The following is a 26,503-nucleotide window of genomic DNA, read 5'->3' on the forward strand; positions in this document are numbered from 1 at the left end:
CGGACCATCTTTCATTCTGACCATTTGTCTGCGGTGCCAGAAATCTGCAATCAAACTCATCCAAAATGGGTCTCCTTTCCTTCCCTCCTTCATTCCTTCTGTTGCTCTGCTGACCTGAGAAAGGCTCATATCTCCTAATTAGCTGGATTCAGATTTACTGTTATTTATATCCCGTAAAATGTCATTTATGTAGGAAATCACTTCATCTCAACATGCAATAGAAACTGCTGTTTGATCGCTTGAATAACGATGCACCCATTTTAATAATGTAGGCAAGCACCCACAGTTTTTTATGCTAAAATAAAACATTTTTTTTAAATCATTTATTTCTAGCCACTGGTCTGTCACACACGTTGGCCTGAGGTAGACATAAAGGAAGACATGCTGTATCAGTCTGCAACATTTCAAACCAGCTCCCTCTACTGGACATATATTGTTACTATAATAATAATAATGAAAATAGGAGGAGAATGCGCGAGTATGGGAAAGTAGGTCCTGCATTATGGTCCAACTTTGTGTCCAAATCTAGACTTGCTAACTGAATTGTCTGAGTTTAAACTTAATTTGAGCAAAATGCACAAAGGCATGCATTGATTTAAATAGACTTGAATCTCATAAAGTCCACAATGACAGAGAGAGTGATGGATCCTGAGACTTGACCTTTCCTTTCTCTCTGTTAATGGAAGTCAGCCCCTGCGTCAGCAGCCTGCACCTTCTGCTTAAACATCCACTCGGTCTGACGGCAGACTCACTAACCGGAGTTCTTAGTAACTTAATGAAAACTGTGTGCGGGCAGACCTGCCCCCCCCCCCCCCCGTGGTAAATAATTGTGGGGCAGGAGACGTGGTAAGACTTCACCTCTCCGCTGAACATGCGTAACTGACAGATTGCGCAAATGCAGCCAATCATAAAAGGTCTCACGCATGCTGCGCGTGTTCGTGCGTGTGGAGGTGAGCTGACTGATGAGGCTCTCTGCCGTCCGGACTTAAAGTCACCTTTTACCTTTTCATCACCGGATCCATCAAAAATGTCGCATTCAGGTGCACAGAAGGTAAACCACCTTATGCTTTCAGTGAGACTTCACTTACTGTTGGATTTCTTGCAGAAATGTAAACCCGATGACTTTGTTGTTCCTGTCTCACTGCTCTTTGTATTTATTTTGGACTCTCCACCTGATCTTTAGTAGGTATATTGTATTGTATCGTTGTGTAGTAGATGCCGTGGCAGCGACAATGAAGCCTCCTTGAATCCTTCTTATCATCAAACCAAGTAGAAAAGAAAAACAGCTATAATCCAGCCAAAGACTGGTGCCTAACATGAAAATATCCAGACTGAAGGGTATCAGGCAATGTTTGCTGCTGACAAAATGAAATGGCTCCAGCTGCAAGTTATGCAGCAGTTTTGAAATAAACAAACAACAAAACAAAACAAAAACAAAAAAACTGAACCACTGACATAATTTACAATAATTTTGCAAAGTGACATGTACTTGATGAAATGTTCTTGAAAAGAGTGCCCATTTGCATCTACAGGGCAGTTCTCTGATGTTGGTGCTCATGGTTGCTTCTGCAGCCATTGGAGGGACTCTGCAGTACGGCTACAACCTCGCCATCATGAACGCTCCAACAACTGTAGGTGTCTGTAGGTGTCTAACTTAGTTTGACACAATGTGTTCAGCACATTTGTGTATGTAGCACAAGTGAATACACACCTATATGCATGATGTTTGTTGTTGTTTTTGGTTGTTTTTTTTTTAAATCAATTCAAAGAGCTGATAACTTGGAGCTCATTGAGTTCACGCTCAACATATTCATGTGGTTTGTAGTGTTGTTGCATTTCACCACAGTATGAGGGGATGTTGGAAAAGTTATTATAGTGCTTTGTTTTTGGGGCTGGCATTGTGCTAACACTGAAGCAGCATCAGAAGTTTTATATTTGGGTCACAGTTTTGGCACAAACAAGAATTAGGCTACTTGTGTCAGCAATTAGCCGTTCTCGTGGTAATAGTGAGTGAGTTATTGTTCTTTGGAGACTATTTCTAGATGCAGGATCTGTCCTCAGTGCTGTATGATGCAACAACTTCACTCATAAATCACATTACACGTCCAACAAAAACAGCCTGTCTCACTCATCTGTCAATAGACACGTATTTTATCACAATCTTTCAGAATAATTATGTAATTGATGGTTTGATGCTGCAGGACTGACCGTGCAGCCAGCCCCCTATAACAAAATGTAAACAGACAAACTCATGAAGTAATGGTAAACGTCCTCTGTGTGTGCATGTTGGGTAACCCAGTGGGACTTCAACAGTAAAATGCCTCCTTGTCTGTTTAGTTTATCCAAACCTTTATCAATGAGACGTTCCTGGAGCGCTGGGACATCCAGTTGGAGGACTACCAGGTGACCCTGGTCTGGACGATCATCGTCTCAATCTTCTCACTGGGAGGGTTAGCAGGCGCTCTCATTGCAGGCCCTATGACCATACGCTTCGGAAGGTGATATAAGATGCTGCATCACGCTGCATTCACATAAATATTGTGAATCACAGGAAGCAAAAATGGGGGAGGCAAAAGATTTGAAATTGAGATTTTCCTTGCAGTGTGCAGGGAGACAATGATGAACTGGCTGGGGATTGTTCATTTGCTTTCTTGCCTCATGTGTATACATGTGCATGACCCTTAGTGTGTTTTTATCTCACCCAGCTAATATAAGACCAGGCAGAATAAGAGAAAAACACACATGGCTAGAACTAGAAAATAGTTTAATTGAACAAATATTCATTTTTAGTTCGCAAAGGAAATAATGCTGGTACCTACTGCAGTTGTGAATGTTTATTTAGAGAAGGCTGATTTCAGCCTAAAAGTGAAGTTTATAGCCAAAGTGACTGAAAATAGTGCATTTGTTTGGACTTTTTTTCATTGTGAATTAATACAGAGTTGTGTTTACAGTAAGTGTTATGGCAGCAGGACTGGGTGGAGGGCCTGACAAAAAATTTCCCCTGTAACATTTCCATTTCATCTCTGCAGATTATATTATTGTTAGTGAGACAACAATGGAGTCAGTGATCTGAGCCACATGCACTGATAGGACCTATTCACTGAGGATTTGTGGATTACAGTCAAGATTTTACTACATAGTGACAACTTCATTTGTCACCAGACGTTGGCAATAGATAATTTTTTTTTACATTTCCCTCCCAAAAGGAAGAAATGTCTGCTGTTGAGCAACATTTTCCTCATGAGCGGTGCGCTCTTAGCTGTGACAAGCAGAGCTGCAAAGTCTTTTGAGATGATCATTATCTCACGGATCCTGGTTGGAATCAACGCTGGTACGTTTGCTGTGTCAGTAGATGTATTTCATGTGTAATAATTCAATTCTGTGAATTTTGTTATTGTCATGCTTGCAAGAGACTGAATAGTACTGAAATGATTTGTGCCCTAAAAGAGACCTGGAAACACAAAAGTTAACTCAACAGTTTGTTTTGCAGGAATCAGCATGAACGTACAACCCATGTACTTTGGAGAAAGCGCTCCAAAGCACTTACGGGGCGCTATCTCATTGTCATCAGCTGTTTTTGCAGCATTTGGTGTGGTTTTAGGGCAAGTGGTCGGGCTCAGGTATGGACCATATGAAATAAAAATGTGTGTAGGAGAGTTCAAAATATCCAATGTAACACTCCTCTTTATTTTATAATAGAGAGATTTTGGGCAGTGAACCATATTGGCAGTATCTTCTTGCGAGTAACGCCATTCCTGGCTTCATTCAGCTGCTGACTCTGCCGTGGTTCCCAGAAAGCCCCAGATACCTGCTCATTGACAGGGGGGACAAGGAGGCTTGTATTAACGGTGGGCACTGCAAAAGGAGCTGTATGAACTAAAGTTAAATTGAAGCTATTACTGTGACCTGTTAAACATTTTTGAGGTTCTTGTACTTAGGTTTAGAATACACTAGCCCTCATCTCTTCTCTATTTCAGAGAGAAATAATTAATTAAACATTTTATTTTTCTCACGCTGCTCTCAACCTAGTACCTGAAATATGACAGTGGATTGAAACTGTCTCACTTTGTGAGGTTATGATTTTTGTTCTGATCAGCTCTGAGACGTCTCCGTGGCTGTGAAGTACAGAGCAGCGAACTGGACGAGATTCTGCAGGAACAGGCTGACACCAAAGGCATGAGGGCCAGCCGACCCTGGGAGCTGTTCACTGACCGCTCAGTTCGCTGGCAGCTCATCACCGTCATGATCATCAGCAGCGCTATGCAGCTCTGCGGTAATGACTCGGTAAGATGAACAGCTGCCAATGTCAAGATAAAAGATATTTTCATAGGTATATGTTTTGTGTTTCAAAAAGTGTAGCAGGTCCGCTTTACAGAAAATTATCTTGTTACCCAAGAGCATCAGTTTCAATGATACTGATCTACAGTAACAGTATCAGGTGTTCCTTTGGCCTGTTTCCTCCTGCAACAGTTGATTAGAAATTTGAGAGGATCCGTCAGCAGCTTGCGTCGAGTCAGTGTTTCTATACATCCCTGCAGGTCATATCAATAATGCACACTGGTGATGGAGCGCTGTGTCTCACAGTAGCACACAGTGGATGGTGTGTGTCCACTGCTCAATGATTGAAATGTTCTGCATGAACTACAGGGCAGAGAGCTTTACCATTTATTATATCATTTATTTCTATATTTTTCTTTCACATTTAGAACCCCATCCAGGCTGATTTTCTGTGCTGCTGCAGCTCTGATCAGAAAATGCTGACTAAATAACCCCGTGTTTCAAGGCTTTTAACCACATGCTTGGCAGCTTTAGAGAGGGGCCTAGGAATTAACACTATTACTCCGTGTGCAAAATGCTTAATCGGCTTAGCAACAGTTGAAGTATGTAATGATGCTTTGCTGTATTCTCGTGTCTCCTTTTGTTCTTTTTCTCTCAGATTTACTTCTATGCATCATATGTGTTTAAAGAGGCTGGAATAGCTGATGATAAAATCCAATATGTCAGCATTGGCACCGGGACATGTGAATTCACAGCCTGTATCATGTGTGTAAGTATCCATCATTAAAGCAGGCACTGTGTTATGTAACCAGCTGGAGGCGAAGGGAGACGGGTGTTGGCACTCTTCTGAACGATTCAATCCACGCTAAAAGATCAACGCTGTGAACTTTGTACTTCTTTGTCTCTGTCTAACACTTTGGTATATAATGCTACAAAAACAAGATATAGTGACGGTTCAAAAACAAACTTCCAATAAATGAAGGAAGCCAAGCTGAAACAATAATATTGTTGGAGCTCGATAATATTTTGATATGCTTTTAGAACCTGCTCATCGAGCGAAAAGGTCGGAGGTTCATGCTGATGGGAGGGTTCATCCTCATGACCATCTGGGCTGTTGTCTTCACAATCGCTCTGTCATTTGAGGTATTAATCCCACTCAGAATGAATTACATGCTAAGCCTTTTCAATCACAAGTTGAAATGAGATCTGTTTTTGAAATGTGTTCATTTTGAACAGCAGAGAATTAGACGCTAACTGAATCTAAAATGAAGACTCCTGGATAAACGTTAAAAAGGATAAAGAAAAACACAGTGCTACTGTCTAAAGGAATTCATTCAGTGTGAGGAAAGGGATCAATGTTGCTGCCCACCTCATACATACAGTCCACTATGAGGCATCATGTGTCCAAACACTTTTTGTTGGTTTATGTTGGGGGAGGATTGAGTCCAGAAACAAGTGAAAGATGATTTTTTTCAATCCATGGAAAAAAAAGGGCAAATGGCTGGTATGGTTTGCTTTTTAATGTCTGATAGTTTGCTTCGCTCCATACATGCAAACAGCACTACATATCCTGGATGCCATACTTGAGCATGGCCTGCATCTTCACCTACATTCTCAGCTTTGGCATGGGACCAGGTCAGTGTACTATAAGGTCTTTTATCTGGATTTTACAAAACAATTGAGACAAATAATTAAATGAATATACATAGTCAAGAATTCTGAATTATGTACAGAATTTATATTTTAATATTTTCATTTTAATATTTGAATTCCTTTTTTCTTTCCTTTTTATGGCTCATGTAAACATATTTATGGCTTTTTCATTTCCTCACCACATTTCACTAAGTACTAAAGGCTAAATATATCATAAGCTAATTGAAGCTTGTGATGTTGAAGGTGATTAAGCGTTCCCTGAACATCCCAATTGTTTTTATCAAGTGTTAAATATTCTTTCTTAAAACTGATCTACATTCATTCTCATTTCTCAGCTGGAGTGACCGGCGTGCTGCCCACGGAAATATTCAATCAGACCGCTCGGCCTGCAGCCTACATGATTGCTGGCTCCATGATGTGGCTCAATCTTTTCATCACTGGAATGATCTTCCCATTTCTTGTGGTCAGTCCATCAATCTGTTCACCCACAAAACCATCCACCATCCAGCCAAATATCTGAAGGACTGAAACTGCAAATCAGGATTTTATTACCCACATCCTGCACAGCAGACATAAACTTTCATAGCCATTGTAATCACACAGTCTGAAGGCAACATAAATATTCAAACATGGCCTTAAATAGGCCTTAGGATAAGAAATGATTTTAATTGTAATTGTAATTATCAGGAATCTTTCTCTAGATTCTCGCTAATTAAAAACCTTCCAGAGTTCTGCCTATGTATAAATCCACAAGTTGGGGACAGGCGTTCTAGTTGGTCTCGATGAAGACATTTGTGTTTTAAATCATTCCTCACATCAGTCTGATTGCTTTCGTCTGCTTCTCCTTCACAGAGCGAGCTGAGTGAATACTGCTTTGTGCCGTTTGGAGCCGTCTGCCTGTTGTCTGCGCTGTATGTTGGCCTGTTTCTGCCAGAGACCAAAGGGAAGTCTCTGTCAGTCATCACAAGCGAATTCCACAAGCTCAACTTCAAGGGCCAGCAGAGGACGTGTCCATCAAAGACTCAAGCTCAGTATCAGCTGGGTGAAGTGTGTCTTTCCACAGCATTGTAGGCCGCCTGAAACAGTCACATCCTCTGAAGGTCTGACTTTGACCTGACCAGCCTGAACTGAAAGAAATCACATGCAGTCTGGCAGCAACGGGGAACTGCTCACTTTTACATTAGATTTACTCAAGCTCCTTTATCTGCAGTGTGTTTTCTGTGGTCAGTTAAAAGACCTTCATATGTATTTCTGTTACTTTTAATACACCTGATTGTTCTAAAAGCAATCAGGTGTTAAATAGAAATATTACTTAATAAACTGAAAAATAACAGAGTGGCTTGACACGAAAACCTTTTGATGCCATTGTGGATTGTTCCAAAGAGTAATTTGTAGAATCTACTATTACCAGATACCCAATATTGGCATTAATAACAGTATACTTACCAGTATAGAGGAAAGTTTGAGTTCCTCAACTCCTCAACCCTGTTGTTGGCTCATCTCACCTCTGTCTGATATCTGTCTGAGCCAATGTGGCATCCACTCCACAGCACTACTCTGCTCTTCTAATCTCTTCTAATCTCTTTAATAGGGACTCAGTAATGGTCGAGGTTCTTGGAAGGACTAGAAAGCAGACAGTGATACTGATGACTGTTGGCTATGTAATAATGCTAAAACAACTCTTTTAATGTGACAAAGGACTAAATCTAAAGTGCTTGGAAAATTGAAGTTTCCCCTAAGGATTTGTAAAATACTTGTCTATTTTTATATCTAAATAGAACTCCTTTCCTTAGTCTGATGTCTGGAAGTTCAAAGGTCAAAAAGCTGCATACAGGCCTTTCTATGGAGCACTGTGCTTTTTCCTTCATGGTCGATACTTGACCTTGTCTATATGCTTCTGTTGGCATGTATATGTACACAAAGACTTAGAATTAGACGTGTTGTCAAGTTGACTTGCACCTTATTAAGTACAAACATTCGATGCATTGTTGTGCACACACAATTCACTGAAATGGTTCTGTGATCCATCCATCCATTATCCACTATAGCACATATGTTTGAAGGTCGCAGGCCGGGACTCCCTCCAGACAGATCCCCAGACTGTCTCAGTGGTACTATGATGCTGCGCGTTAATGCTTTAAAAAATGATTTAAATATAATTATTAATGATGAATCAATGCAAAACTGTTTATTGTTCTGTATGAAAATATTATTTTGTGATCTGAAATATGAGAAATTACATAGACACCATGTTTCATATTTATTTTAAACGCATATCATCAGACAAAATACAATGAAATATCCTTACACTGTGTCAAATAAAAAACAACCAAGAAGCTTCATCATGTTTCAGGAAATAAGGTCGCAACTAAAGATTTGATTCGCGGGAGAAGCATTGTGGAATTAGCTGACTAGTCTAATTGCATGTGTTGCACAGACGCACTTAAACAGAATGTCATGATCAAGTTCAATACGTAATAAAAGATTTCAAATGCCTGATTAACAGGGAAATGTAAATAAAAGCGCTGTACAATAAAGGCATTCAATAAACAGATTGAATGATGAGTGTAAGATAAGTGTGAAGTGTTTAATTAACTGAAAAGTTAGACATTCAGTAAAAGCAGCGCAAATTCTGGATGTGTCAAGCGTCTTCTTTTTTTTTGTACACTGAAGAAATACATGCAAAATGATGTTGTGGTATATGTGCATGTATGTCATTTTCTTTCCTTTGAAAAGACACAAGATTTTCAACTCTTGTGCCAAACCAATTTTAATAATAATTTTAAAGGGACAGTCCACCAACAAAGGGGAGTCTGCAACCTCCATAAGGCAACTCAGCAGTGTTTTTCATTCAACAGCTGAAAAAACTTTCTAATAACAGCCACTAAAACAATTTGGTGTAAGGTGGCTTTGTGGAAAGTAACACATTTATTTGTGTAAACTTAATCACAATTAACTAAAAAGTTTAGTGTTGAATTAAAAAAAAATTACAAAAAGGTTTGTTACAAAAATGACATGAGATAAATGAACAATGTAAAAAAAAAAGTTAGAATTTTGTTTCAAAACCATTGTCAGACGTTTCAGTGTCAGCTCCACTATTCTTGAAATTCAGTTTGTTAAAGTCTTCCATAATCTCAACCATTGTTTTTCCTTTGGTCTCTGGGACAAACCTAATCAGAAATGCTGAACTCATGATGCAATAAACCACAAAAACCATGAAGCAGAACTGTCCGAGTCCATTCTGTGTGGAAACATACGGAAACAGGATGGTATAAGTTAAGAGCAGCATGGCATAACCACAGGGATGACATGATGGACAGTAACTCACCACTATATAGCCGAATAACATCCCCAGGAGGAACATGCTGAGCCAGCTGATCGTCCCGCTTATCACATACGCAGAAGGACGCCAGGCTTGTAAGAAGAGATCAGCAGGAAGAGCCATCGACACTCCGGCTAAAGAAGACAATCAAAATCATCAGCTCGGTCAAGTTTGAGTAATTTGTATTTATGCTTCTTTTTTTCACTTGTGAGAACAAGAACCAAAAGCAGAAAACTCACAAGGTCCAAGTCCATAAATGCCAATGACACAAAAGATCAGGGCGATGTTCACATATGGGATCCATGAATTCAGATCCTGCATGACAGGACAAGCCTTTAAAATGTCTTCTCTACAAGACAGGGGAGAGGAGGTGTGCACTGTTGGAGTACAAGTACCTTAATGGAAAGCATGACGGTGAGTATAGACATGATGACACCCATCAGGAAATAGCCATAGGCCATCAGCTTCTTTCTGCCAGAGTGATCTATTAGGAAAGACTGAGATGCGCATGTAAAAGTTTCAAAATATTTACAAATCTTGTGAAGCAGCAGCTGCTTATCAGCCAGAAAACATTTTCTTCATGCACAATTTCTTCGTTATTTCATACAGCCCATTCACAAGTTTCTAAATGCAGCACATTTGGCATCTTTCTAATTTTCTATTTCAGTGATCATTGATGAATAGTAAATAAGAAGTGTGTTTTCTATATTAACCTATTTCTATTTTGTTTTTTTTGTTGTTGTTGTTGTTCATTTATGCTGACTTGTGGGTCTGAATGTTGGTGTCTCTGTCGGTCTTTCAACACTGATACTGCGTGTTAGGGTGAATGATCCCAAACTACTGGATACTGATTGTCCACATTGTGACCTAGTTGATATCAGCGCCAGTAGAGGAAACTGAGCGCCCAGTTTAAAGCGCACCCAAAGTTTAAACCCAGATTCTCAGAAGAGCTTGTTAGGCTCTTGTAGCGGTTAGTTACTATTCCATCACATACTTTCATTGTCCTTTCAGGAGCTACTTACACACAACGTTACAGTGATGAGCTCTGTTGCTCCAAGACCAATGGCGAAGTAATGCATCTGGTCTGCAGGCACTCCTGACTCATGGAAGATGTCAAATGCATAGAAGTACAGCTGACCAAGAGACAGAATGATAAGCCATTAAACTGCAGGAGAGGAAAGCAGAGTGCAGTGTGAAACAGCTCTCTGATGTAAATGCTGCTATCTGAAGTGAACGTACAGCGTTGATGCCGCAGAACTGAACTCCAGCGCAGGGGATGGCCAGAGTCAGCAGCTGCCACCTCACACAGCGAGATCCCAGCACGTCCTTCACTGTCTTCAGCTTCTCCCCCTGCGAGCTCGCTCTCTCTTTCTGCATGTCCTGCAGCTCCAACTTTAAGTCTTCTTGCTGCCACAGCCACTGCAAGGCTATAGCACAAAACAGGCACACACAGTGTAGTAAATCCGTGGCATTACGGCCATCGTTATGGTGTCACTGTCATTATTTCCATTATTGCTATTAGCCTAATACTGTAGAGTACATAAATAGGCACCATAGCAAGTATACTAATTCAGAAATTATTTCCTCAGAAGTCACTGCCATCAAAACCTTTTTTCCAAACACTTTAAATTTTGTGATATTTGTAAACCATCATGACATTCAGAGCCCTTCCTCCACTAACCCCTCTTGCTGCCTTCCACGTCTCCTTTGTCAATGTAAAGGTGTGAAGGTGAGTCAGGGAAGAAAAGCAGGGTCACAAACTGCAGGATGGCAGGAACACCACTCACAGCCAAGAGATAAGGCCACATTTCTTCTGTTCCCATTATCTCCCTAAACACAGTGTAAAACAATAAAGATCAAATAAATATACTTTTTAGTAATTATGTGGAGTAATTGATTATGACTTTGTGCAGTTATACTGACTACTTGGTAAGACTAGCTTAGCAAGGTACAAACACTCGAAAATATAAGACCAAATGAAATACAATTGAACAGAGAAACGAAATCTTTTTGGTATAAATATCATTTGTTTTAAACGTCTCTAGTCATTTCTCACTTGATGCCAATTATTTGACCGCTGATTTTTCCCAAGCTGATGAAGATTGAAGTCGTGAGAGTCAGGAAACCTCTGAGTTTCTTTGGCGAACTCTCTCCAAGATACATGAGGTGAACACTCAGGCCAAGACCTTTGGAGAAAAGCAAATTAAAGACAAAGTCCTGAGAAAAACTTGACAATTACAAAAACACAGCAATATAATAGGACTTCTACACATCAAGACCACATACCAACATTATAACCGTAGAGAAATCTGCCCAGCAAGATCATCTCAAAAGATTTTGCCATGCGACTGAAGAGCATGACCAGGGCAGCAACGATCGCCACCACGTTGTTGAATAAGAGAGCTTTTTTCCTTAAACAAAAAGTACACAAAAGTTATATTCAATTCAACTTGAACGAACTTGTTTGCATTGCTACACTCAATAAGTGCATGAGCACAGCCCAACTTCAGCTTTTATGTTTTACATGTCAATCTTCAACATTTACATCGATGGTTAAAAATTTTTGGCTTCCAGGTTATGAACACTGGAAACTATTTTGGTTGTAAAACAATTTTTTGACAATATAGATATTTTGGAAAAAGAGCAAAGGATTCCTGAGCATCTGGTACTTATTAACCTCCCACTTTAGCCCCACTGATATATTTGAGATCAAATAGCCATGATGTTTGTTTATTGTGTGTCTCTCACCGGCCATGAGTGACAGGGAGGCTGCCGCTGTGAATAGCTCCGACCCAAGCTCCAAGACTTAACACGGCCACGATGAAGGACCAGATGAGCTGGTTGGTAGAGTCGTCCACTGGAGCATTGTACCTCCACAGCCATGTGCAATTCACAAATCCCTGAACGTGCTGCAGGAAGGTGAAGGTCAGAGTCAGATGATGAACGAGTTGGGACTGGGAGAGGGTAAGCAGTGCACCAAATGACTATTCCTCATCATATAAGATGGACTGCTGTGCTAATGAACAGTAAATGTTCATGCTATTGCATTAAATACTGAGCAGAATCACAATGATAAGTTGTCTTTGTGGTGAATAACATTAGGTAGCTCAAGCATTTATACATTGTCGTACATGGTAAGGTCTGTGATTCATGGCCAACAAAATATCACAGTCTAAATCTATGACATAAATGACATAAAAATAAAATTAAGAAAAAGAAGGAAACTGAAAGATGTAAAATGCTAGTAGAGATAGAAATGAATAGAAAGCTCACCACTGCTGGAGAAGCGATGACAGACACTTGAATCCCGTACTGAAATGACCCACCAATTCCCAACACCCCTGCCAGCATGTAAAGCCTCCAATACTGGAGCTGACAAATAAAGTGGAAGTTTGTCAAAAATAGAAGTTACTTTGTCATTCTGGGCAGAAGTTAAATCGACATTTGTAAGGAGGCGAAGCAAGGATCTTCTGATCCCCTTCAATAGTTCACTGACATTAGACAAACTTGTTTAATGATTGGGAGGATTTTCAGTGATATGCATGACCTGCACATCTGTTAACCTACGATGAACTGATCTATGATGCTTCGTGTCACATCACACTGTGTATTCAGCATCTCTGCTCTGTAACAGATCATACAATATGTAGAAATGTGTCGAAAATAAAAACCTCCAAATCATCTGCCATCATTTTTGTACAGTGGAAGCAAATATAGTTTAATTTTGATGCATTCAAAAAATACAAAAGAGAACCCCCAAACAAATAGCAAAATTGCCATGTTGTCCCACTTCATTTCATTTTACTAAAAGTCAAATTAAAGTGTTTCTTTGACTGAATGTATTCTCAGTGAAAACCAAATCCAAATTCCATTCACCTCAGGTTTACTGGTGTGACAGTAGACGCTTTACAACAAGAAAATCTGTCATAACCTATAATAGATTTAATTCACTAACAAATATTTTCTGAATATTTTCTGTCATTAATGACAGCAAATGTGTTCGCTTATACATAATGTATACATATGTCTATTCTATCAATGACAATTCACTTATAAAAAGTTGTCTTCAACTCTTCAAAAAGTCTTCAAAAATGATTGCTATTAAGCAGGAATTTAAAATTCCCCATTAGGTGGAACTCATGCACCTCCACTGCCTATACAGCAAACAAGCAAATGCATGAAATACAAAATGAGATGGTTCTTTTTCTTCCGCACATTTTCTGTGTTTGCATTGTTTAATTTAAATGCAGACAAACTGATGAATATTTCTCCCTCTGATGCTTGCACTTTCTGAACAGCATTCTAAAAAAATATTTACAGGATGAGGGGGCATGTTGAAATCAATATTAAAATGTTCAAAATTACGTTGTTCAAAGATAGCAAATATATTTTTCCCCAATCAATGCAGGGATAATAGTCACCTACCATTTTTGGTGATCCGCCCATTGTTCTGCACAGACTTCCAGGATGGACTGCAGAGGCGGCTGAGGGTCAGCATTTATGAAGGATGCCTCCAAAAGTTACACATCAATAGACTTTAGTAGGCCATTGTTATTGTTAGGGCACTCGCGTGATTTCTTCATGTGAGTGATAAGGATCACCAAACGCTGGACTAGATAAAACCTGATCTGTCTGGTTGATTCCTTGAATTTCTGGATTTCCTGTAAGTATATTCTGTCTACTGGTTAGACATCTTAATCACAGAGAGAGAAACTGGCATAAAACTGGATTTGCACAGAATTTGTCATTTTAATATTACTATGTAAAAGCAATACATGCACACATTAAAGAGGCAACCTATTGATTTAGATCATTACTCATTAATCTGAGTACTAATAAGCCTGTAAAGGCTTCTTGGGACCCATGGAGGAATTATGCAAAAATGTGAAAAAATAACCAGGATGATGTAAACAGTGAGGTTATGTTATGTTGTATATCACAGCTTTTGCAAGGTAAATTTTAACATAACCCAAAGCAAGGAAGTATTTCAAAAACCTCACATCTTCTGATTAAAGCAGATGGTAGAAGAGCTCCAGGTGAGCATGAAGAACCTGACATTGTTGTTGCAGGGGAGGAAGAAGCCCGATTGGCAGCTCAGCAATCAATCGCAGAAGTCAGGCCATATCCTCAAATCCTCATATGTGTTAGCTGCTTCATACTTCGTTAAAACCATGATGGGTAGCTGAGATCAACTGCTGTAGGTGCCGGTGATTTAGTGAGCAGAAATTTGATTAAGTTCATTGTATCAAACAATCACTTCAGCCAGTTACCCTAAACTGGCAACCCCAGTACTGCTATACTAAATTTAAACCAAACTATGAAAAACTTGAACCCATGACAAAATAAAGTGAACTAATTGGAACAAATTGAAGAAGTTTTGTTACTCCAATTTGGAATTGAAACACCCAGTTACAGTGTAAGTTTGTAAGTCAATTGACCAGATATTTCTGTGACTATCTACCTTCAATAATTCTGAGACAAATATTAGGAGCTTTTTCAATTGCAATTTATTTGATGCCCATCTCTGTACCAACAAGAGATGAGACTCAATAACAGAGTACAAAAACAAATATCTATAGAAAAGTATGCTTATATTGAAATATGTCCAAAGACCTTATAACAAAACATGTAGCACACATGTTTTAAGAGCAATCTTGTTGAGTACGATGATAAAATACCAAGTTAAGATATTGTACATTTTCTGTTTTATACAAAAGCGTCAATGCAAGTCACTTTGTACAATTATCAACCTTTAGAAAAGAGGACCATTTTTTTAATCCACTGCTGTGCACAATCAGTATTTGGAAGGCACTTTGCAACAGACCAAAAGCAGAAAGCAAAAACACGTAGGCCCAAATTATCAATGAAAACTCTTTAACACTTCCGTACCAACAAGAGCGAAACAAAATCATACGTCCCAGTGAAGAAAAACACTCCTTCCTTGTGGTATCTTCCACATGATTTAAAACAATAACAACACAACCCTTATTACCTTTCAAGGAGGAAATACTAGTGCAGAGTGGATAATAAAAACAAAAAAACAAAAAACACAAAACAAAACAAAACAAAACAAAAAAAAAAAAAGGGAAAAACAAACTTGGTCAAAGACACGGGTCATGCAGCTGGCAGTGTGAGTGCTACCAGAACAGAGTGACAGTACGGTGAACAGAGAATCACTGCCACCAACCAGTGATTGACATTCAGTCCCCAGCTCAGCTCGCATGCCAGAACATGCAGTTTACACTTCCAATCAAACAGCCATGATTTAACTCCCCTCCATGTAACAAACAAGAACAAAAATCTATATATGTACAGGACCACCATTGACAAACACTGATCATATTGGTTTGTTATATATATTTCTATATATTTATATATAGATATATATATATACATATATATATACATATATCTATAGAACGTGTATATGAATGGTATATACACTTGTTACAATCACCATAAAACCATAAATAATATAGGAATGTACTGAATTTAACAGTCTGAATTGATCACAAATAATTAAAACAAGAATCTGAAAACAAAAACACACAATGCACATGTATGCACTTTTTTTTCCTTTTTTTTTTTTAAGTCATTAACACCCACCCACTCACAGACAAAGACACACAGACACAACCACCCTCCCACACAGACAGACACACAAACACCCGCCCACAAAGACACACACAACTATCCACTTTATTGTTGGAGGTTTTTGAACCAAATGAACCATGAACCTGTGAGAAATAATTAGATCAGCTGATGTATGTTGTATGATAACTTGTGTGAAACCCCACTTACATTAAGTGCTTTGCAATTATGTCACTTTTACATTGTGTGGATGCTTTTAATATACATAAAACAAAAAATGTAACTCAATGTCCTGACTGAAAACAATCTCCCAGATTTAGTTTTTACTGTTTAAACTCATTCTTGACTCATTCCTACAACAGAAATCAACTGAAAATGAATGGGTGCCTATTTAGATAAGAGATTAAATCAGTTTTTATTATTTTATAAGGTTAATGTAACAGCCATGCCGAATCAAAAACTATTTTTTAGATTAATCAATGATGAATATAATGGTTTACTGCAGCCCTAAACTGAATTTAACTCAAATTATACAATTCCATCCGATCCATAACATCCTACTGGGTAATTTACAGTTCTTTGTTCTAATCCAAAGAATGTCTTATCAGAAACTTGGATTAAAGGCTTTCACTGTATGAAGATGGACTACTTGTGACATGGCTGAGCAGTCATTAGTGCAAACACAAATTGCATCATCTACACAACGGCACAAGCAACTTTGATGGGTGGGGTCAGTGTTGGAGGTCAGCAATACAAAATGTGAAGATGATGGGGAAAAGAAAAAGTGTGGAGAATTAAAGTGAGCTCAATCACTTGACTCTGTAAAGGTCACATGATGTTTGGTTGGTCCAGAGGCTGATGGATCAGGGTGTGAATCCTTCCTCTGACCCCTTAACTACTGCACAACACACATACACAAAAAAAAAAAAACAACAAAAAAATAAACAAACAAAACACACAATTCATTTAACATAATTTAGAATGAAAAATTATCAAAATGAGCAAATAATTTTTGTTTGACTTAAAAAAAAAACTGTACACAAAATCAGGGGCATGAATAAGTTAATAAAATATAATTTACATTTCTCAAAATATATACTGAAAATATACCTGACCTTGGTCCCTGTTTAATACCTAACAAACAATACTTGGAAATATTGTCATTGTAGTGGCGGTTGGGGTACAAAGTTGATTCACAACAAGCTCAGGACATATTTCAAGACCAGTTTTCAATTAAAATGGATGTAGGCTTGATAAACAGAGAAAGAATATGTTCCTACACACAGAATAGATTATAATAATGAAGAGTTTACTACTCTTTACTTTGCAGTTTTCAGAATTATTCATTTTGAAAAATCATCAAATCAAAAACAATGAAGGCCTTTGACATCCAAATAAGCTGCCAGTAGACTTGCACATCTCGTCAGCTGTCAGATCAGTGTACTGACGCTTTCTGGTTAAAATTCACAAACCCTCCACACAGGTGGCTCCATCAGCATGTCTGTACTTGGGAGAGAAGGAATCTTACAAATTCTGAAAACAATGACTGGTGCTATTTGGGGCTTTGAATACCTTTTTTCCATTTGTGAAGAATAACTTTATTGTCCAATTATACTTTATCCAATGAAGTCAGCAGAGGAGATAAACTTAGTTAAGCTCTGATGAATGAAGCACTATGATGTTGATTCTTTCAATGAGGTAGCTAAATTTGTTTACGGTCAGATCTTTTTTTTTTTTTTTTTTTTTTTTTTTTTTTAAATGTAGCCAACTGCACTTCGATAAACAACTAAATGAAGTGTCTGTTGTTAGTCTCCTCGAAAACAATTCCCTTAGCTCGCTGACAAATATCAGTGACTTTTTGTACAAAGCCATTGCTCCTAATAAACAAGTCACAAAATATGCCATGAGCATGTTGGGAATATGGTAAGTTATTCACAATTCACAGATTCTAAACAAAACCTGCTATCAAAATTGAGGCCAATTTAAATCCCTGTCTTTAAGAAAAACAAAGTCCTCTTTAAAAGAAGATAAGAACATAAATAGAAAACTCAGCCCTCTCATTGCTCTGATGTAAGGACGTCCATCTACAGCCTTTAGGGGAACAAGGAATATGAAGCATTAAAAATTGTTGTAATGGCCAAGGGTTGATTGAAGGACATCAGAGCAGTTGAAGTGGGCCAACAGACAACACATTTCTTACTTTAAGAATGCAGTAAATAATTCATCTCATGTCAAGAACATATGTGCAGCTAAGAATAACACACAAGCCAAAAACAACCAAAAGCCTGTCCGACATAACTTCAACGGATCCGTCAGTTAAAGGAAATAAACCTTCATGTCATTTCTTTACAAAGAAAATATAAACACCGTACTCTGAAAAAGTAGAAAAAGTAGGAATCATATGGCGGCCTCTGACAAAAATATTGGGTAGACATTAAGCAACCAAACAAACAGAAAAAGTAGTCTTGAGGCAAAGATATTCCCAAATACAGAGCATCTTCTGTGAGTGACCCGGCTTTGTCCAACAAGCATGAAGCTTTCTTGCGTTTCTAGAAATATGTCACTTCCCTCCAAAGTCCAGTCCACTTTGGCCTGCCTCGGCATCTACCAGTGAGGAGGCGAAGGCAGACTGGACGATCTGAAAGCCAAAGGACTCGAGCAGAGACATGTTTTGTTGAGGAGAGAAGGGAGAGGTCAGGGATGGGGCCAGCTCACTTAAGCCAGATCCTGAAACTCCCTGGGCCTTCTGGGCTTTGTGAACTCTGTGCTGGTGCTTGTTGAGGTAGGACTTGGTGCGGAAGGCCTGACCACAGATCCCGCAGGTAAACTTCTTCTCAGGGTCCGTCTTGGCTTTGGATCTGTCTGGAGACCCCAATGCCCCAGCAGAGGCTCCATTACAGGCTAAAGATGGCATCTCCAACTCTGACTGATCAGGTTTATGTGGAGATTTAAGCTCATCACCGTTGGGCAATTCTCCAAATGAAGGATCTGATTCTTCTGATTCCAGATGAGGACATTTCCCGGCATTTTCCTGTCCATCTGAGGTAAACATCACATGGATAGGAAGAGGGAAGTGAGGAAGAAGAAAGAGAGCCGTGAATTAGGATAAACAGATTATAAACAATGGCTTGTTAAATACATATTTAATCCAGTGGTAGGGTGGCACCTGCAAAATCTAAAAAAGAAAAAAAAGAAAAAGAAAATAAAAGAAAAAACTTCAAACATTAGATGTTAAATGACAAAGCAACAATTACAACTGGAACATGTGGGGAGGACTGACTTTTTACACATCAATAACTCAAGAGGGTAAAAAACCAAAAACAAAACTGGAGTTCCTTCAAAACAGTAGCTATAGGATTAAAACATACAATCTAACTCAGTCCATTTGCCCAGTATCCACTGAGAATTGTGCTGTGCTCATCCAAGCAGTGGGCCATGCTAGCATCATGCCCCCAAACCCCCCTCCTGCTGGACTGTACTGACCTGCGACAGGCCCCTGGACGGGGAAGCCAGGCACCCCACCCGAGCGACTATCCCAGAAATATGGAGTCCCACCTGGCTTCCCCATGAGCAGCTCAGGCTGCAGGCCCAAGGCTGGGGGGCCAGGCTGTGGAAGAACTGGGTGTCCAGAGAGCCCATGAAAGCGACCCTCTGCCTCAGGCGAGGTGAGAAGCAGCTGGCGACTGGCACACAGGTCTACACAACACCCGGCCAGAGAGAAAGGAAGGGGGGAAGGACAGACATAACAGGCTGGCGGAATGACCTTCATATTTCATTTCTAGTATTTTAAATGCTGTCTGTAAACACAGTGTGCTATAGTTTTAATGAATAAATAAATCCATGCTGAATGAGTCCAATCACTGAAGCCATCAACAATGAATGGATTTACTTTTCCTCCTCCTCCGTTCAGCAAATACCAAATCACTGAAATGACTTGTAATGGAAGTAATTTTCAAAACAATGAACTCGATCAATTGCTTGTAATGTGATGTGGCATGTGAATTATCCATAACACTAACAAGCTTCTTATATCGGATAAAATTATACAAACTTCCCCTTTTGAGTACGGGACTTGGAGTGAAAATGTGTGTAATTAAAAACACATTTAAATGGTTTGAAAACAAAATGCCAGCACTCCACTATTGCACAATTTTGCAAGATCCTAACGAGAAAGAAGGAAAAAAAGTCCCATTGTGTTTAACATTGTATAATGTTAAAACACACAGTTTTTCTCACATACAGCCCTGATTAAAGACTACTGTGGAAACTACAGTAAATATAGTGACAGTACACATTTCAGGCCACAGTCGTTTCCAAGAAGAAATTATTTTTTCAGCTTTTCTATCTATTGAGCTTTGTTACTCTCTATTAAATAATCTTTGCCATATCACGTTGAGCTGAGCTCATTTTTCGCATTTAAGAACTCAAATAATCACTGTTTGTCAGTTCTTAGCTTTACAGGAACTACAATAATAAGCTGAGACTTTTCAATAATACTTGCTAGTTGCTGGTGGCTGAGTTGAACTCTGACAGATGACAGTCTGAAACAAACTTAAATTGCTGAGGGAAAACACTTCCATTCATTGTACAAGAGAATTCTTAATTTAGTTATAACACTTTAGCAGAAGATGGGAATAAAGATATTTCCGAAACTAAGTCCCATAATTGTCTCACAAATTCAGAATGCTAGCTGCAAAATAAAAAGAAAACTGAACACAAATGCAGATACAAACCTGAAAAATTGTGCCAAATGGCATGCAGCGTGAAAACAACTAATCATTTGACATAGTTGAATAAGTACAAGCAGTTTTTTACCTGCTACCAAGACAGATGTAGCTGGTAAATCAACACACACGGCTTGTTGTTCCCTATTTTTATGCTTACTTCTGACCGTGCACTGTGCAGAGCTTAAATTTGTTCTTTTCATATCTATTAAAAGTCTTTGTGAATATATGATGTTTCAGAACTCATAGTTCTCTGCAGATCAACTAAAGTGGTGTAATTATGGTCCAGTAAATAGTAAAATGAATCCTGCCATCTGCTGGTGGACACACAAAAGTGTGGGGCCTAGTTTTTAAATCAATTTAGAAATATTTCCAAACACATTTTACATGCTTTCATCTCCTCATGCAAATCTGCCTCATGTCACATCTGCATCATCTGCCTCAACCAGAAAACTATGGGCTCTATAATGTGCAGAACATGATAAAATAGTTTTTTTTTAAGCATCTTAATGTAAACCACCTCTTCAAAAATGTCATATTGGTTCAGCCTCACTATCATGAAAGTTATCATACATCAGTACCAATTACATATATTCTTTCTCATTCATTATTAACCATTTTCTGCTGTTACTTTTGTCAGCTGTGGTAGTGGCTCACAGTTCGGTGTGCACTGTCTCTATTCTACTGGTTATCCCCCCGCAAAATGGAACGTCTACGAGAAGTTTCAATGAATCCAGGGCAAATGGAGCACATATTAACACAATCATGCAACACTGCATTGTTGAACAATTGCTGATGGACCAGCCAAGCAGGAACAGACACTGTTAACCATATGCTGCCATGGCCATGCTGGACAGACACACACATACAAAAGCAAAGGTGACTCAACACTCCTTGTTATGAGTAAGAACTAGTAACTACAAAGTCTAAGTGCTCAATCGCTGTATGCAATGATTGGAAAGTCATTGTACAATACTGAAGCTGTAGTTCTTATTTTCGAAAAGGGTTTTCACCACCCACTTCTGCATATCCTGTCCTTAGAGATTTATTGAAAATACTGTGAGCTTTTTAAGTTATCATGTCGGGCTTTGTTCAGCACAGTTCTGGGTCACTTTACAAGTTGATAACACCTACTAAAAAAAAAAAAAAAAAAAAAAAAGGGGAAGGGAAAGGGAAGTATTAGATTATGTGAGATATATATATATCTCACATAATCTAATACTTCCCTTTCGTTCTGGTCTGCATGAATACAACTGGCTCTGAAACACAGGTTACTCCATGCAATCTTAATCTTAGCTATGTTTCTAAAAATAACTGAAGAAATTCTAAAACTGTCATTTTTGGAGGATATGCTGTATAGTCATTTGTTCTTAATAGGACAGCGGAGCAGAAGCTTCATAGGAAAATGTGCACAAGTTTTTGCCAGCTAAGATTAACGGGGCGGCCTGATGAACTAAATCACTGGTTCTAAAGCAACCAGTTATTCCTAAATTTCTAGGACGCACTTAAGACTTCACCTGGATTTGTGAATAGATGGTGCAACCTCACCCAGCAATTGGAACTGTCTTATTACAAACTACCTGCAGTTCATGAGAGAAATACTTCCAGTTGCTTCCCAACAGCTAATTAGCAGAGGTTTTGTACACAATGCTCTCTCAAGTAGAAGATGGCTGATGACAGAATTACAACCAGCAGATGAAATTGCACTACAGTAAACAGCTAAGGGAAGAGCTTGGCAGCGAAGGTTGATGTATGCTTGAGTCTTAAACATACACATGCAGCAGCATGTTTCTCCAAAAAGCAGCAGAGCACATGAAAGTCAGAAACATGAACATTTGGGATGGGGCAGACGGCTGCTTGCCTTCCACTGAGCACTGGCGTCCCATGTGGTAAGGGGTGCCGTTGTGCATCTGCAGTCCCCCCCTTGGCTCAGGGAAGGTGTGCATTGTAGCAGAAGGGGGCAGTGGAGAGCCATGGTGTGTCTTTATATGCACCTTAAGGTAGGACGCAGTGGAGAAACCTGGGACCAGAAGAACAAAGAACAAGGCAGATGTTTGACACACTCAAAGCCTTGGCTAGGAGTGGGGCACCCTGTGGACAGGAACAGGCTCTCCAGTTTCACCCCAATTGCTTTGGATACACGATCGAAAATAGCGGAGATTGATGGTTCATCAGGAGGAAGTTGAACTGATATCCATTTTTTAAGTTGCAAATCACAGCAGTGAACATTATGATTTGCAATCCCCTAGGTCCTATTGCAGACACACATGGAACATTTTCAACACAGAGCAGAGATATTTTAAAAGCCAAGTTTGATGCAAATTGTGAAGGTGTGGTCTAATGGAGCAATGCAGGACAATACAATATGTCCACCCTTGTCTCACCCCCTGTCAATTTGTGCACCTACAGATACAAAACAAAGCTCTCACTTTGAGAAAAACACCAACAGTTTTAAAGAAATAAAATACACACATGCACATAATTTTAAGAAAATTGTGTTTTTTCTAGTTCATCAGCACCAGCAAAACAATCTTAGAAAACAAATTGTAAATAGAAATAAATAGAAAATAGTCGTCCATCGATGAGGTTCAATGGAGGACCCCAGTTACCAGTTGGAGGATGAAATATGAGGCAAGGTTAAATTTGAAGACAAAAGGACACACTCCAACACAATTTATACTGCTTTGAGATGTAACACTACAACGCTAATGAGAGGTAAAAAGGGAAAGAGAGGTAAAGAGGTAATATTCTCCACCTCTTTGTCAAATAAACTGCATAATGTATTGAATCTTGGATATGCACTTGCAGGCATTTGGGCAATGTACACGGAAGCTGTACAGGGCTCAACATACAGCACTGTCAACCAGAATACAGACATCAACCTCTGAATATGTGTCAGGACCTGGGCCTCAAGAGAGCTTGCAGAACATGGGGCATGCAGACTTTTTTTTTTGATAAGGATTACCTTTGTTGCAAATGCCACAGTAGTTATGTGTTCCTTCACTGTGTTTCTTGAGGTGGTCTGTCATGTAGGCAGCACGCAGGAACTTGCCACAAACTTTGCAGGGGATTTTGTCCTCGTGGCATGCAAGGTGTGATCGGAGGCGATCTCTTGTAGCAAAAGAGGCATTACAAATCTGTAATGGAGAATTTAACCTGTTGGCACCTTTCTCATACATGATAAAAACCGTCCTTAAACTTCCTTTTGAGTTCTTATCCTGACTTAATTCTAATATATGGATTGCAAATGTTACCTGGCACTTGTGGGGTCTCTCTGTTGTGTGAACTTGTTTGATATGTCCGTTCAGGTGGTCGGGTCTGGAAGGAAAGAACAGGCAAACCTCAGTGACAGTGAATTTCTAATGTGTTGTCCCAGAGCTTAAATTGCCTGATTGTGCAGACATTGTTGTGAAATTAAATGATCCCCTCTAATATGATTACACCATTAGTTACTGTACATGCCCTTAGTGTTTGGATGTTATATTTAATTTGTGTGGTGCTGCTTTTAAGACTACTTTCTTTCAATAAAAACCCATCAGCATCCATCTAGAAATCAAGTGCTGTTAATTAGCACATAGTGACTGATTTTCCAAGAAAAGGTGAGAATCAGGTCAGTGTTTCAGTATAAACACAAGGTAATTTCACAACTGGACAGCAGTCATGAAACAAAAAAGCAAAAAACAAAACATGCGTTGTATTTTTTGAATGACAGGGTAATTTTTGTTTTGTCACTAAGATCATTGATTTTTCAAACGTGACTGCTTTTTGTTTATGTGCCATGTGTGACACCTCCAAAGCAGTAGGTGGTGTCAGTGAGTTCGCAGTTGGGCCTGAGGACACTGAGCCTGAAAATCCGATGTGCGTTTGTGTTTTTGCTGTTGAACGGTGATAGCACACCACAACATCTGCAGCTGTCTGACAGGAACTGAAAGCTGCCAGTGACAACACTGAACTGTTACTGTCTCAGAGAGAGCTGGGCCAAATCTAAAATGACTGAAAGCACAACCAGCCCTGTTTCTGTTCATGATTTCGTCTCAGAGGAATGATCGTGTGTGTATGCAGCTGTATCAGCTGGTCCTCCGTCAGTTTTATGGCTCACGTGTGAAAAAGCGAACAACAACCTGGTACATGACAGGAAACAGTGTGGTGCGGTCAGTGTTCCTCACAAAGACAATGCTGTCATTGGGAACAAATCTGTGGCTCACCTTGAAAAACCTTTCCCACAGCTTTGGCACACGTACGGTTTTCCGACCGAGCCGTCGTGGGACCGCACATGGTACGACATCCTGTCCTTGCGTTTGAACCGGAGCCCGCACACATGGCAGGCGTACGGCTTCTCCCCGGAGTGGGAGAGCTTGTGCCGGTTCAGGTGGTAAACGTCGCGGAAAACTTTCCCGCAAATGTCACAGCCGACGTGCCGGCGGGTCCGCTCCCGTTTACGGCTGTTGTCCAGCGTGAGCCCCCCGTGGAGCTGCAGGCAGTTTTCCACCAGCCCGGAGTGCGACATGAGGGACAAGCCTCCCGCCGCCGACAGGCTGTCCCCGCCGGTGTGGACGCCGCCGCCGCCGCCGGCTCCGGCTCCGTGCTGCGCTTCGTGGTTCTTCAGGCGGGACGCTTCTGTGAAGGCTTTACCGCAAGTCCCGCAGGGGAACAAGCCATTGTCTTTGCTGTGGTTGAAGTGCACAGCCCCCACCGCTCCACCTGCTTTCTTTGGTCTCCCCCTGCCCCTCTTTGACCCCGGGGAGCCCGCGTCGTGATGCAGCGTGTTGCCGGACATCTCCGCGGACGGAGACACCGTCAGCCCCTCCACAGGCTCCAGCAGCCGCACCGACGGCTCACCGCCGTCCTCCAGCAGGACGGCGGCGGCCGCGTCCTCTCTGCCGTCCGTATGCATCTGCGTATTGATAGCTAAGCCCTGGCCGTTCACCAGCAGCCCCGAACCGTTCAGCGCGTCCGGCTGTGCCACGGGGAAGCCCAGCTCGGCGGCAGCCGTGGCCTGAAAAAGGCTGGCGTCTCCCCCCCGGGTGGTCGGGACCAGAATCTGCACGTTGGACTGCTTGATGACCTCCTGACAGATCTCGATGACCGACCGCATCAGGAGAAACTTGGCAGCTGTCATCAACTCCGGGAAGCATTCCAGCCTCACCACGATCCTGGAGGTGTAGGCGAAGTCCAGGATGTCTTTAAAAACTTTGGGGCTGATCGTGTGCATCTCCAGCTCCCTGGCGTCGCCGTCAGCCTCCGTCTGGCGGCCGAAGACCGACTCGAAGTACTCGCTGCAGGCGGCCAACACCGCTTTGTGGGCAGGGAAGCTCTCCTCGCCGACGCGTAAGACCACATCGCAGAACCTGCCTCCATCTTTCCTCTGAACGTTGAGGTTGTGTAGCATCTCCGCACTGTGCTTGCTCACCTGGTAGGTGTACGAAGAAGTCCAAGACGGCTCCACTACTTTCTCCATGCCGAATTCATCCAATAGCGGGGGATGTTGTCGACTATGGTCGGAGGGATGGCGGATTGTGTGGAACGACCTCGATCAATTGATTTTCAGCGAGCTACAAAATCCTGAACCAGCCGCCCCTCCCCGTCGGGTTTAGCATCTAACGTTAAGCGTTAGCAGTAGCAGCAGGGAAAGATGGCAGCCCCCCAGCTTCCTGTGAACTTTGACCCCGGTTTCTTGAGGGGTGGGGGTCGCTCTTGTTCTGTGAATCGAGTGTTTCTGTGCGTTTCGACTCTGCGGCGTGTTTTTTATTTAGATTTTTTTTTCAATGTTTATCTGATCGCAGCGGCCGTCAGTCGGACTAGCTGAGGGGTCTCTCCGTGTTTTTCCGCCAAATGTGAATACGCAGGTCTCTTCCTGCCTGATCTGATTGTAAAACCCCTCCCCCCACCAGCCGAGCCGAAACCCCCCCACCCTCTTCTTCCTGCCCCCTCCCTC

General features: G+C 40.6%; 3 protein-coding genes across 6 annotated transcripts; 1 reads left to right on the forward strand and 2 right to left on the reverse strand.

Moving 5' to 3' along the window:
- Positions 1–1,027: 1,027 nt before the first annotated feature.
- On the forward strand, positions 1,028–7,002 carry slc2a11a (solute carrier family 2 member 11a). Its single transcript, XM_029502756.1, has 12 exons — positions 1,028–1,051; positions 1,533–1,631; positions 2,338–2,498; positions 3,207–3,331; positions 3,491–3,620; positions 3,700–3,848; positions 4,097–4,284; positions 4,937–5,047; positions 5,320–5,421; positions 5,838–5,913; positions 6,267–6,394; positions 6,784–7,002. The coding sequence occupies exons 1-12, from the start codon at positions 1,028–1,030 to the stop codon at positions 7,000–7,002; spliced, it is 1,512 nt and encodes a 503-aa protein (XP_029358616.1).
- Positions 7,003–8,977: 1,975 nt separating this feature from the next.
- Positions 8,978–13,699, reverse strand: LOC115044100 (solute carrier family 2, facilitated glucose transporter member 11-like). The gene is made up of 12 exons (XM_029502943.1): positions 13,679–13,699; positions 12,527–12,625; positions 12,002–12,162; positions 11,540–11,664; positions 11,310–11,439; positions 10,935–11,083; positions 10,493–10,680; positions 10,276–10,386; positions 9,649–9,750; positions 9,493–9,568; positions 9,260–9,387; positions 8,978–9,172 (listed from the first exon to the last, which is right to left on the reverse strand). Exons 1-12 carry the CDS (start codon positions 13,697–13,699, stop codon positions 8,978–8,980), a joined length of 1,485 nt encoding a protein of 494 aa, XP_029358803.1.
- Positions 13,700–17,569: 3,870 nt separating this feature from the next.
- patz1 (POZ/BTB and AT hook containing zinc finger 1) lies at positions 17,570–26,334 on the reverse strand. 4 transcript variants are annotated; one of them, XM_029503139.1, is made up of 5 exons: positions 24,774–26,334; positions 23,823–23,886; positions 23,534–23,705; positions 19,328–19,540; positions 17,570–18,883 (listed from the first exon to the last, which is right to left on the reverse strand). In XM_029503139.1, the coding sequence occupies exons 1-5, from the start codon at positions 26,024–26,026 to the stop codon at positions 18,405–18,407; spliced, it is 2,181 nt and encodes a 726-aa protein (XP_029358999.1). In that variant the 5' UTR covers positions 26,027–26,334; the 3' UTR covers positions 17,570–18,404. The 4 variants fall into 4 exon arrangements, with proteins under 4 accessions (XP_029358999.1, XP_029359001.1, XP_029359000.1 ...); XM_029503141.1 differs by lacking the exon at positions 19,328–19,540 and adding an exon at positions 22,442–22,588; XM_029503140.1 differs by lacking the exon at positions 19,328–19,540 and adding an exon at positions 22,430–22,588.
- Positions 26,335–26,503: the final 169 nt, after the last annotated feature.

Source organism: Echeneis naucrates, chromosome 5, assembly GCF_900963305.1.
Source record: "Echeneis naucrates chromosome 5, fEcheNa1.1, whole genome shotgun sequence".
Classification (NCBI taxonomy): Eukaryota; Metazoa; Chordata; class Actinopteri; order Carangiformes; family Echeneidae; genus Echeneis; species Echeneis naucrates.